General features: G+C 38.9%; 1 protein-coding gene across 1 annotated transcript in view; it reads left to right on the forward strand.

Moving 5' to 3' along the window:
* Positions 1-12,813, forward strand: part of KCNMB4 (potassium calcium-activated channel subfamily M regulatory beta subunit 4) — a 74,285-nt gene extending 61,472 nt beyond the window's left edge. Inside the window, exon 3 of the mRNA XM_054445033.2 lies at positions 12,100-12,813. Coding sequence (XP_054301008.1) covers positions 12,100-12,268 — 169 coding nt within the window. The 3' untranslated portion in view covers positions 12,269-12,813. The remainder of the gene's footprint in view (positions 1-12,099) is intronic.
* The last annotated feature ends 1,108 nt before the right edge of the window (positions 12,814-13,921 follow it).

Raw genomic sequence — 13,921 nt, forward strand, 5'->3', positions numbered from 1 at the left:
CCACAAAGATACTCTTCGAGAAGAGCAACTCCAAGACACATAATTGTCAGATTCACCAAAGTTGAAATGAAGGAAAAAATGTTAAGGGCAGCCAGAGAGAAAGGACGGGTTACCATCAAAGGGAAGCCCATCAGACTAACAGCAGATCTCTCGGCAGAAACCCTACAAGCCAGAAGAGAGTGGGGGCCAATATTCAACATTCTTAAAGAAAAGAATTTTCAACCCAGAATTTCATATCCTGCCAAACTAAGCTTCATAAGTGAAGGAGAAATAAAATACTTTACAGACAAGCAAATGCTGAGAGATTTTGTCACCACCAGGCCTGCCCTAAAAGAGCTCTTGAAGGAAGCGCTAAACATGGAAAGGCACAACCGGTACCAGCCACTGCAAAATCATACCGAAATGTAAAGACCATTGAGACTAGGAAGAGACTGCATCAACTAACGAGCAAAACATCGAGCTAACATCATAATGACAGGATCAAATTCACACATAACAATATTAACTTTAAATGTAAATGGACTAAATGCTCCAATTAAAAGACACAGACTGGCAAATTGGATAAAGACTCAAGACCCATCAGTGTGCTGTATTCAGGAAACCCATCTCACGTGCAGAGACACACATAGGCTCAAAATAAAAGGATGGAGGAAGATCTACCAAGCAAATGGAAAACAAAAAAAGGCAGGGGTTGCAATCCTAGTCTCTGATAAAACAGACTTTAAACCAACAAAGATCAAAAGAGACAAAGAAGGCCATTACATAATGGTAAAGGGATTAATTCAACAAGAAGAGCTAACTATCCTAAATATATATGCACCCAATACAGGAGCACCCAGATTCATAAAGCAAGTCCTGAGTGACCTACAAAGAGACTTAGACTCCCACACATTAATAATGGGAGACTTTAACACCCCACTGTCAACATTAGACAGATCAACGAGACAGAAAGTCAACAAGGATACCCAGGAATTGAACTCAGCTCTGCACCAAGCAGACCTAATAGACATCTACAGAACTCTCCACCCCAAATCAACAGAATATACATTTTTTTCAGCACCACACCACACCTATTCCAAAATTGACCATATACTTGGAAGTAAAGCTCTCCTCAATAAATGTAAAAGAACAGAAATTGTAACAAACTGTCTCTCAGATCACAGTGCAATCAAGCTAGAACTCAGGATTAAGAATCTCACTCAAAACCGCTCAACTACGTGGAAACTGAACAACCTGCTCCTGAATGACTACTGGGTACATAACGAAATGAAGGCAGAAATAAAGATGTTCTTTGAAACCAACGAGAACCAAGACACAACATACCAGAATCTCTGGGATGCATTCAAAGCAGTGTGTAGAGGGAAATTTATAGCACTAAATGCCCACAAGAGAAAGCAGGAAAGATCCAAAATTGACACCCTAACATCACAATTAAAAGAACTAGAAAAGCAAGAGCAAACACATTCAAAAGCTAGCAGAAGGCAAGAAATAACTAAAATCAGAGCAGAACTGAAGGAAATAGAGACACAAAAAACCCTTCAAAAAATAAATGAATCCAGGAGCTGGTTTTTTGAAAGGATCAACAAAATTGATAGACCGCTAGCAAGATTAATAAAGAAAAAAAGAGAGAAGAATCAAATAGATGCAATAAAAAATGATAAAGGGGATATCACCACCGATCCCACAGAAATACAAACTACCATCAGAGAATATTACAAACACCTCTACGCAAATAAACTAGAAAATCTAGAAGAAATGGATAAATTCCTCAACACATACACCCTCCCAAGACTAAACCAAGAAGAAGTTCAATCTCTGAATAGACCAATAACAGGAGCTGAAATTATGGCAATAATCAATAGCTTACCAACCAAAAAAAGTCCAGGACCAGATGGATTCACAGCCGAATTCTACCAGAGGTACAAGGAGGAGCTGGTACCATTCCTTCTGAAACTATTCCAATCAATAGAAAAAGAGGGAATCCTCCCTAACTCATTTTATGAGGCCAGCATCATCCTGATACCAAAGCCTGGCAGAGACACAACAAAAAAAGAGAATTTTAGACCAATATCCTTGATGAACATTGATGCAAAAATCCTCAATAAAATACTGGCAAACAGAATCCAGCAGCACATCAAAAAGCTTATCCACCATGATCAAGTGGGCTTCATCCCTGGGATGCAAGGCTGGTTCAATATACGCAAATCAATAAATGTAATCCAGCATATAAACAGAACCAAAGACAAAAACCACATGATTATCTCAATAGATGCAGAAAAGGCCTTTGACAAAATTCAACAACCCTTCATGCTAAAAACTCTCAATAAATTAGGAATTGATGGGACGTATCTCAAAATAATAAGAGCTATTTATGACAAACCCACAGCCAATATCATACTGAATGGGCAAAAACTGGAATCATTCCCTTTGAAAACTGGCACAAGACAGGGATGCCCTCTCTCGCCACTTCTATTCAACATAGTGTTGGAAGTTCTGGCCAGGGCAATTAGGCAGGAGAAGGAAATCAAGGGTATTCAATTAGGAAAAGAGGAAGTCAAATTGTCCCTGTTTGCAGATGACATGATAGTATATCTAGAAAACCCCATTGTCTCAGCCCAAAATCTCCTTAAGCTGATAAGCAACTTCAGCAAAGTCTCAGGATACAAAATCAATGTGCAAAAATCACAAGCATTCTTATACACCAACAACAGACAAACAGAGAGCCAAATCATGAGTGAACTCCCATTCACAATTGCTTCAAAGAGAATAAAATACCTAGGAATCCAACTTACAAGGGATGTGAAAGACCTCTTCAAGGAGAACTACAAACCACTGCTCAAGGAAATAAAAGAGGATACAAACAAATGGAAGAACATTCCATGCTCATGGGTAGGAAGAATCAATATCATGAAAATGGCCATCCTTCCCAAGGTAATTTACAGATTCAATGCCATCCCCATCAAGCTACCAATGACTTTCTTCACAGAATTGGAAAAAACTACTTTAAAGTTCATATGGAACCAAAAAAGAGCCCGCATCGCCAAGTCAATCCTAAGCCAAAAGAACAAAGCTGGAGGCATCACGCTACCTGACTTCAAACTATACTACAAGGCTACAGTAACCAAAACAGCATGGTACTGGTACCAAAACAGAGATATAGATCAATGGAACAGAACAGAGCCGTCAGAAATAATGCCACATATCTACAACCATCTGATCTTTGACAAACCTGAGAAAAACAAGAAATGGGGAAAGGATTCCCTATTTAATAAATGGTGCTGGGAAAACTGGCTAGCCATATGTAGAAAGCTGAAACTGGATCCCTTCCTTACACCTTATACAAAAATCAATTCAAGATGGATTAAAGACTTAAATGTTAGACCTAAAACCATAAAAACCCTAGAAGAAAACCTAGGCAATACCATTCAGGACATAGGCATGGGCAAGGACTTCATGTCTAAAACACCAAAAGCAATGGCAACAAAAGCCAAAATTGACAAATGGGATCTAATTAAACTAAAGAGCTTCTGCACAGCAAAGGAAACTACCATCAGAGTGAACAGGCAACCTACAAAATGGGAGAAAATTTTCGCAACCTACTCATCTGACAAAGGGCTAATATCCAGAATCTACAATGAACTCCAACAAATTTACAAGAAAAAAACAAACAACCCCATCAAAAAGTGGGCGAAGGACATGAACAGACACTTCTCAAAAGAAGACATTTATGCAGCCAAAAGACACATGAAAAAATGCTCACCATCACTGGCCATCAGAGAAATGCAAATCAAAACCACAATGAGATACCATCTCACACCAGTTAGAATGGCGATCATTAAAAAGTCAGGAAACAACAGGTGCTGGAGAGGATGTGGAGAAATAGGAACACTTTTACACTGTTGGTGGGACTGTAAACTAGTTCAACCCTTGTGGAAGTCAGTGTGGCGATTCCTCAGGGATCTAGAACTAGAAATACCATTTGACCCAGCCATCCCATTACTGGGTATATACCCAAAGGACTATAAATCATGCTGCTATAAAGACACATGCACACGTATGTTTATTGCCGCATTATTCACAATAGCAAAGACTTGGAACCAACCCAAATGTCCAACAATGATAGACTGGATTAAGAAAATGTGGCACATATACACCATGGAATACTATGCAGCCATAAGAAATGATGAGTTCATGTCCTTTGTAGGGACATGGATGAAATTGGAAATCATCATTCTCAGTAAACTATCGCAAGAACAAAAAACCAAACACCGCATATTCTCACTCATAGGTGGGAATTGAACAATGAGAACACATGGACACAGGAAGGGGAACATCACACTTCGGGGACTGTTGTGGGTTGGGGGGAGGGGGGAGGGATAACATTGGGAGATATACCTAATGCTAGATGACGAGTTGGTGGGTGCAGTGCACCAGCATGGCACATGTATACATATGTAACTTACCTGCACATTGGGCACGTGTACCATACAACCTAAAGTATAATAATAATAATAATAATAATAATAATAATAATAATAATAATAATAATAATAAAATAAAAAAATAAAAATCAGTAAAAAAAAAAAAAAAGTGGCAACTTGTAATTAAAATGTCATATAGAATTTTTAAAAATCTTTTATTGAGATTCAAAAATAGACAAAGAAAATATAATAATGGCTAATAAGCACATAGAAAGATGTTCAACATCACTGGTTATTAGGGAAATGCAAATCAAAATCACAATAAGACACTAGTTTACATCCATCAAAATCGCTATTGTTTCTTAAAAATTGAACACACTAGGCATTAGTGAGTGTCTTCCTTCATTTTGTGCTGCTCTAATAAAATACCACAGACTGGATAATTTATAAAGAACAGAAATTTATTCTCTCACAGTTCTGGAGGCTGAGCAGTTCATGATCAAGGCACTGGCAAGTTAGGAACTGGTCTCTCTGCTTCCATGATAGTGCCTGGAATTTTGAGTTCTCTAGAGAGGAGAAACGTGGTTTCCTCAACTGACAAATAGGCAGGAGAGAGAGAGAACCCACTCCTGCAGGCCTGTTTTATAGCAGCATTAATCCATTCATAAGGGTGGAGCCTCATCACTTAAACACCTCCCATCACGCCCTATCTCCCAACACTGTTGCCTTGGAGATTAAGTTTCAACATGAGTTTTGGAGTGGACAAAAACATTTAAACCATAGCAATAAGGATGTAGAAAAATTAGAACCATCACATATTGCTGGTAAGAATGTAAAATGGTGCAGCCACTATGGAAAACAGTATGGCAGCTCCTCAAAAAGTTAAACATAGAATTACCACATGATCTAGCATTCTACTTCTAGGTATATACCTAAAATAATTAAAAGTAGGGGCTCAAACAGATGCTTGTACAGCAATATTCATAGCAGCATTATTCACTTATAGAATTTAAGACACTCTACCCCAAAATACTTATTTAAGCTGAAAGAATTTGAGAAAACAGCAGAATCAGGAAGGTCACCCTCACTTTACTCCACCCTTCTTTCCTGAAGCAGGTCATAAAACTTAGGCAGGATTTTCTGACCTTCCCTTGAAGCAGGTCATAGCACCCTCATGTGAGAGGTGCCCTCTCTAATACCTGGATAAAGCAGCCAAAGACAGAGACACCAAGAATCTGAACAGGTAGGCCTTGCTAAGTTTCCCCAGTTTCATTACTGGTAGATTATACCCACTATGTCCAAGTCTGTTTCTCCATGTCTATCCATTTATTCATCAAACTTGGCATAAAAGTACACATGTTTAATCTGCTTCTTTGGGTCTTCATTGCCTTATGCAGACTCCCATGTCACATAAAACTTACATTGAATAAATTCATATGCTTTTCTCTTGTTGATCTGCATTTCAGCCATGAACCTGGGATGAGTGAGGAAATACTTCTCTTCCCCTCTATCGCAGTAGGCAACAGGTAGAAACAACCCAAATGTCCGTCAACAAATGAATGGATAAACTAAATGTGGCATATACGTATAATTAAATATTATTCAGCCTTAAAAAGGAATGAAATTTTGATACATGCTACAACATGGATGAACCTTGAAAGCATTGTGTTAAGTGAAATAAGCCAGACTCAAAGGGACAAATATTGTGTAATTTCACTTATATGAAGTACCTAAAATAGTCAAATTCATAGAGACAGAAAGTAGAATAGAAGTTTTCAGGGACTGAGAGGAATAGGGATAGGGAGTTATTGATTAATGGGCATAGTGTTTCTGTCTGGGATGATGAAAGAGTTTTGGAAATGGAGAGCAGTAATGGTTGCACAACAGTGTAAATGTACATAATGCCACTTAATTGTACTCTTAAAAAAGGTTAAAATGATAAATTTTATGTTATGTACATGTTACCACAATGAGGAAAAACGTCATTGGTTGGAAGTCAAGAATGTTTTAAAGCTTTTTCAGAGCTCCAAGTGTTACAGGAAAGGGATCCCGATCCAGATGCCAAGAGAGGGTTCTTGGATCTCGGGCAAGAAATAATTCAGGGCGAGTCCGTAGAGTAAAGTGAAAGCAAGTTTATTAAGAAAGTAGAGGAATAAAAGAATGGCTACTCCATAGACAGAGCAGCCCCAGGGCTGCTGGTTGCCCATTTTTATGGTTATTTCTTGATGATATGCTAAACAAAGAGTGGATTATTCATGCCTCCCTTTTTTAGACCATACAGGGTAACTTCCAGATGTTGCCATGGCATTTGTAAACTGTCATGGTGCTGGTGGGAGTATATCAGTGAGGACAACCAGAGGTCACTCTTGTTGCCATCTTGGTTTTGGTGGGTTTTAGCCAGCTTCTTTACTGCAACCTGTTTTATCAGCAAGGTTTTTGTGATCTCAATCCTGTGCCGTCCTCCTATCTTATCCTGTGACTTCGAATGCCTTAGCCATCTGGGAATGCAGTGATGTTGCGGGAAGTCAGGGACCCCGAACGGAGGGACTGGCTGAAGCCATGGCAGAAGAACATGGATTGTGAAGATTTCATGGACATTTATTAGTTCCCCAAATTAATACTTTTACAGTTTCTTATGCCTGTCTTTACTGCAATCTCTGAACATAAATTGTGAAGATTTCATGGACACATCACTTCCCCAATCAATACCCTTGTGATTTCCTATGCCTGTCTTTACTTCAATCTCTTAATCCTGTCAGCTGAGGTGGATGTATGTCGCCTCAGGACCCTGTGATAATTGCATTAACTGCACAAATTGTAGAGCATGTGTGTTTGAACAATATGAAATCTGGGCACCTTGAAAAAAGAACGGGGTAACAGCAATGTTCAGGGAATAAGAGAGATAACCTTGAACTCTGACTGCTGGTGAGCCAGGTGGAACAGAGCCATATTTCTCTTCTTTCAAAAGCAAATGGGAGAAATATCGCTGAATTCTTTCTCTCAGCAAGGAACATCCCTGAGAAAGAGAATGCGCCCCTGAGGGTGGGCCTCTAAAATGGCCCCCTTGGGTGTGGCCATCTTCTATGGTCGAGCTGTAGGAATGAAATAAGCCCCAGTCTCCCATAGTGCTCCCAGGCTTATTAGGACGAGGAAATTCCCACCTAATAAATTTTGGTCAGACTGGTTGCTCTCAAACCATGTCTCCTGATAAGATGTTATCAATGACAATGGTGCCCAAAACTTCATTAGCAATTTTAATTTCGCCCCGGTCCTGTGGTCCTGTGATCTCGCCCTGCCTCCATTTGCCTTGTGATATTCTATTACCTTGTGAAGCATGTGATCTTTGTGACCCACACCCTATTCGTACACCCCCTCCCCTTTGAAAATCACTAATAAAACTTGCTGGTTTTACGGCTCAGGGGGCATCACGGAACCTACCGACATGTGATGTCTCCCCCGGACACCCAGCTTTAAAATTTCTCTTTTGTACTCTGTCCCTTTATTTCTCAAACTGGCTGATGCTTAGGGAAAATAGAAAAGAACCTACGTGAAATATTGGGGGTGAATTTTGCCCAATATTTGGCTGAATTTTCCCTGATACAGCCCAGTATGTTTCAGCCTTATTTTACCCAGCTCCTATTCAAGATGGAGTTGCTCTGGTTCACATGCCTCTGACACAAGCACTCCAAACTGGTTTCCATTTCAATTTTCTCTCATTATATTATTTAATTAATAAGCATTTATTAAGAGCTTTTTTTGCTAAACACTGTACTAGGCACAGCAAAAAAATTCAAAATAATAAGATCTTTTTTTCTCTGAAATCCATCATTTAGCTCTTCCTAACTTGGGATTTAAGGAAAGCTGTTTCTTTTTTTATGGTTTTGTTTCTTTTTATTGGGATGTGTTGTTCATAGGTGTGCTGAAGAGAAAAACATTTTTCCTCTTTGCAAATAAATGAGTGTTTAATTATTAAACAAAGTTAAATGGAATTTTTAACTGTAAAGACTTCCCATAACTTTTAAAATGCTAATGTATTTTTTGAATCTACAAGACTGGATTTAGTAAGTGGCATTCCTAAGCTTATTTGATCAAGAATTCTTTGTCTCTCAGAGCCCAATTAATTAACATCTCCCTTTGTACTGTGGCTATAGAAGTTGAGCTATGTGGTGGTTTCTTTTTATACTGGGCTAAATGTATTATACAATCTGTAATTATGGTATAAATGTGTATTTTGTTTTATCCCCATGTGTTCTAGAATGTGAGTATGATTTTAAAAACATTTTTAAATTTAAAAATGTAGATTAAACACTAGAGACAATAAAAAAAAAAAAAAAACAACAACAACAAAAAAAAGAAATTATAGTTCATTCCCTACCATATAATTATGGCAAATTGAATTCTAAGCCCAAACTCCTTTGCAAATAGTTTTTGGCTAAACAATCTGAAAACTGCCTGCCTGATAAAATTGGAGGAAACTGAGACAGGGGAATGCCTTCAATTAAGGCACTACAAGCCCAGTGTGAATGAGCTAGACTTTATTTAGGACACAAGAAGCAATTTAGAGATAATCTCACTACATCAAAAAACTGAATGATGAGCGTGAGCATTACTGTGCAGAGAAATGTTTTTCCTGTTGAAGGAGATTATGGAGCACCTTAGAGCTGTAGGAAGTGGAAACGGACATGAATTATTTTTAAAGAAATATGTACATTTATATATAACATTTCCACCTCAAAGAACACTTTTGAAGTGATTAAAAATTCAGTATGGCTAACTCAGAGGGACTGATGTTGTTTTGTCATTTAAGATATTAAAATAAAGTTTTACTCCAAGCACTCTGGTAGGAGGTGGAATGCCAAGAAGTTTCTGAATAAAACAAATATCTGGGTCCAGCATTTTCCAGTTATTATTTTTCTCTCCTCCTCTTCTTTATACTCACATTCTTTTTTGGTACATGTTCTTCAAACTGTTTCAGAAAATATGTATGATTCCCACCACTGTCATCTGGGCTATTTTTCTGGCTCAATTGCACAATATTGTGAAAGCATTCAACATCAGTTAAGAGTGACTGGAGTATGAATACAAACGAGGATCCACACTGAAGCATTTTACTAGAAAATTAGTTGCAAAAACATATTACTTATGGAAATTACATGCACATTTATTAAAATAATGTTAAAAAATCTAAGTCCCTCACCCTGAATCCTTTTTCTTTTTTTTAACATCATAACCATTTTTTTTTCTTTTGGAGGCAGGTTCTCACTCTGTCACCCAAGCTGGAGTGCAGTGGCTTGATCCTGGCTCACTGCAGCCTCGACCTCCTGGGCTCAAGAGATCCTCCCACCTCAGCCTCCCAAATAACTAGGTCTACAGGCATGTAGTTTTTTGTAGAGACAGGGTTTCGCTATATTGCCCAGGCTGGTCTTGAACTCCTCGTCTCAAGCATCCTGCCCGCCTCTGTCTCCCAAAGTGCTTGGATTATAGGCATGAGCCACTGCGCCCAGCCATCTTAACCATTTTAAAATGTACACTTCAGTGATACTAAGTAAAATTCACATTGTTGTGCACCCTTAGCCATTTTGATGAAGAACTGAAGATTCATTTTTGTATCAGTAGATTATGGAGGAGCATAATAGTCCTTCACAGAAAAAAGGAAAGAGCAACCTGAGAGACAGCTTTTACCTTCCCTCACACTTAGGGAGAGGTTTCTGACAGCTATGAGCACTGTACCTGGGAAAAGAATCATGGCAGTGCTGGGATGGGGATTTCAGACTCTTAAATATGATTCTGGCTATCCTGTGTCCTGACTCTTTTTAGACCTCAGCCTTGACTTTTTTAGACTCCAAGCATGAAGTTTCTTGAAAATTTGCATGGATAATAAGGCTGCAACAAAGGCAGGCTCCTCTTTCTCAGTAGCAACATCTATTTGTAGAATAGCAGCAATGACAATGTCATAGCCCTAATGGTCCTTACAGAAGAAAAGAATATATACATCAATATATACACATATACTAATGGTAGCACAAGTCTTGGAGATAATTTAATGCTATAGGAATTCCAAAAAAAGTCACAGTTTCTGAAAGCTGGGATGATTGTTGCCTAATTGTTAAAATGACTCTGCGTTTACTTAATATAAATTTTATTTGAAATACTATGAAATAAAACATCAATAGAAATCTTGTATTATGTGCAAAATTTGAAATTACACTGTGCATCAAAGGAAAAAATGCAAGGATTTTGTAATTTCAAAGCCAGTCTGTAAAACTATTTATGTTAATGGCACATGATAGCTCCACTATAAGTAAAAAGAAATACCCAACACCCTTTGTCAATCTTCAGGGAAAATGGGTTCCGAATTATGAGAGCTGTAACTGATGAGTGATTTTCAGGAATGCATTTCTGTGTTAGATGCACTGCCCTTGTGCTCTGAAGGCTTTGATGTTCTTAAGGGCAGTTGGACTCATTATTCTGCATTATTTTCATTTTTTTTCTGGAGGAAACGTAGCTGCTCTAGTGTAACAGGGCAAACCTTGTGGATGAAACGGAAATATCTTACAAAATGTAAACCTCTTGTATTAAAAAGTTAAAATTCCGACTGGGTGTGGTCCCAGCACTTTGGGAGGCCGAGGAGGGCGGATCACGAGGTCAGGAGATCGAGACCATCCTGGCTAACACGGTGAAACCCCATCTCTACTAAAAATACAAAAAAAATTAGCTGGACGTGGTGGCAGGCGCCTGTAGTCCCAGCTACTCAGGAGGCTGAGGCAGGAGAATGGCGTGAACCCGGGAGGCGGAGCTTGCAGTGAGCCGACATCACACCACTGCACTCCAGCCTGGGTGGCAGAGTGAGACTCCATCTCAAAAAAAAAAAAAAAAAAAGTTAAATTTCCAGGATCTCTTTCTAATGGCCAAAGATTAGAGATCATGGCTTGTGGAGCACATCTCATCTTCACTTTCTGTGAATGGGACCAATGCAGGAATTGAAAAATAGAGCCTCACATTGACAAGATAGAAATCTATTGCTAGGACTTTGCGAGATTTATCAAGAAAGTGGTCAGTGTTTTAAAATGATGGCTAATTTCACCCAGAAGCATGGAAAAAGGCACGCATTCAGCCATTGTGTGCTTATTAATAAAAACCTGTAGCTTACATAGTGAAGCCGAGTTGCCCTGAGAATTATACCAGCTGTCTTTCTGACTAAATTCAAGCAGTGGCTTTAACTGACCTTTTTTTTTTTTTCTGAATTCAGATCATTTGGGCCACACCTATGAGCAGAGGTCTAGTTCAGATTTGTTGGAGAATGCTCACCCATCAGTAATTTTTTGACTGATTCAAGCCCCTTGACCAATGGACATTAGAGGATGAATGAGAAAGTGGAATACATTAAGTAACTTAGAATGAAGAAAAATCATAGCATAAGAGATACACTTTTGACATTTTGTAACATGTAAATTATAATTAATATGTAAATTTGCACCAATTACTTGACTCAAGAGCTCAAAACTTTCTGTAATGAGTTTGAAGCACAAAAATACAGTGTTTATAGTCAGAATGTAGCCTTTACTTTCAGTAATGGTTCTTCCCTATGGGCTGGAAAGCAAGTTTGGCTTTAGGTTGTAAAGAGTTTTTCAGTGCCAAGGCATTTGACTGCCCTTTCTTATTCTCCATTGTCTTACAGACCAGATGACGTGCTTCTGCATCGCACTCATGATGAGATTGTCCTCCTGCATTGCTTCCTCTGGCCCCTGGTGACATTTGTGGTGGGCGTTCTCATTGTGGTCCTGACCATCTGTGCCAAGAGCTTGGCGGTCAAGGCGGAAGCCATGAAGAAGCGCAAGTTCTCTTAAAGGGGGAGGAGGCTTGTAGAAAGCAAAACACAGAAGGTGTACTCATCGGCACGCGTCCACCTGCGGAACCCGTGTTTCCTGGCGCAGGAGATGGACAGGGCCACGACAGGGCTCTGAGAGGCTCATCCCTCAGTGGCAACAGAAACGGGCACAACTGGAAGACTTGGAACCTCAAAGCTTGTATTCCATCTGCTGTAGCAATGGCTAAAGGGTCAAGCTCTTAGCTGTATGGAGTAACTATTTCAGAAAACCCTATAAGAAGTTCATTTTCTTTCAAAAGTAACAGTATATTATTTGTACAGTGTAGTATACAAACCATTATGATTTATGCTACTTAAAAATATTAAAATAGAGTGGTCTGTGTTATTTTCTATTTCCTTTTTTATGCTTAGAACACCAGGGTTTAAAAAAAAAAAAAAGGTGAGGACATCTGGGTCTCATTTGCTTCTGCTAGATTAAACTTTTACTTGACAACAAGGATTCCTGCTGAAGTCTGAACGTTACTGTGTAACCCTCAGTTTCCACTATTAAAGAGTATCTTTTGATGTCTGCTTGGAAAATGAATAGTATACTGGTAACTCAGTCTCCAGTCACCTCTGTGTCTCTTAAGCAAGAGATTCTAAAAGATTGGGAAAACATATCCTCCAACACCTGCCTTTGCCTAACCGTTATTTTTCACCAGATTACTTCTTAACAGAGGGAGGTGATTCTGAAGAAGGCTTCTATCTCAAAAAGCACTGGGCTTCTTTATTCATCTGTTCTTGTTGTTTTTGATGGATTTTAAAAAATTTGTGTGCAATACAATATACATGATGTGAAGGACACTCTTCAGCTTAGTAAAACGCTGTTTTCATTTTTTTTTTTTTGTAGGTCAGAAAAAAACACCAAAATCAGTTCAAGCATTTTGTTTTTTTTTTTCTTTGTCCTTGCCTTGATGTTATGAGTATTAAAACCAGGAGGATTGCTGCCATTGTTCAGTTTGCTTGGACAAACCTGGAGATGCAACCTAGCTCACATCATTGCTACTGATGAGCTTTCTGTGCCTTTATCAAAAGTTGATTGAGAAGACCATATTTATTTGTATCTGTTTATAAACTCAAATTCCAAGTATCAAATTGCAGGTCTCAGTGAACATCAAACCTATTTACTACATAGAATCAAACCTTTGTTTAGGTGAGATGTACATCGTTAGTGGAGGAAAAACTGACAACATAATTTCATTTGTTTTCTTCTGATACTCTTCAGACATGCCTCTATTAGAATAAAGGTAAACTGGAATTTAAAGACAAGTTCCCCTCAGTTATTTCCATGGGGCTGTAATATATATATATGGAATGATGGTATCCTGACCTTTAGTCCACATACCAATGTTTTCTTTTTTTCTTTTTTTTTTTTTTTTGAGATGGTGTCTCACTCTGTCGCCAGGCTGGAGTGCAGTGGCGCGATCTCGGCTCACTGCAGTCTCCACCTCCTGGGTTCAAGTCATTCCCCTGCCTCAGCCGCCCGAGTAGCTGGGACTACAGGCATGCACCACCACGCCTGGCTAATTTTTTTGTATTTTTAGTAGAGACGAGGTTTCACCGTGTTAGCCAGGATGGTCTCAATCTCCTGACCTTGTGATCTGCCCACCTCGCCTCCCAAAGTGCTGGGATT

Source organism: Pongo pygmaeus, chromosome 10, assembly GCF_028885625.2.
Source record: "Pongo pygmaeus isolate AG05252 chromosome 10, NHGRI_mPonPyg2-v2.0_pri, whole genome shotgun sequence".
Taxonomy (NCBI): Eukaryota; Metazoa; Chordata; class Mammalia; order Primates; family Hominidae; genus Pongo; species Pongo pygmaeus.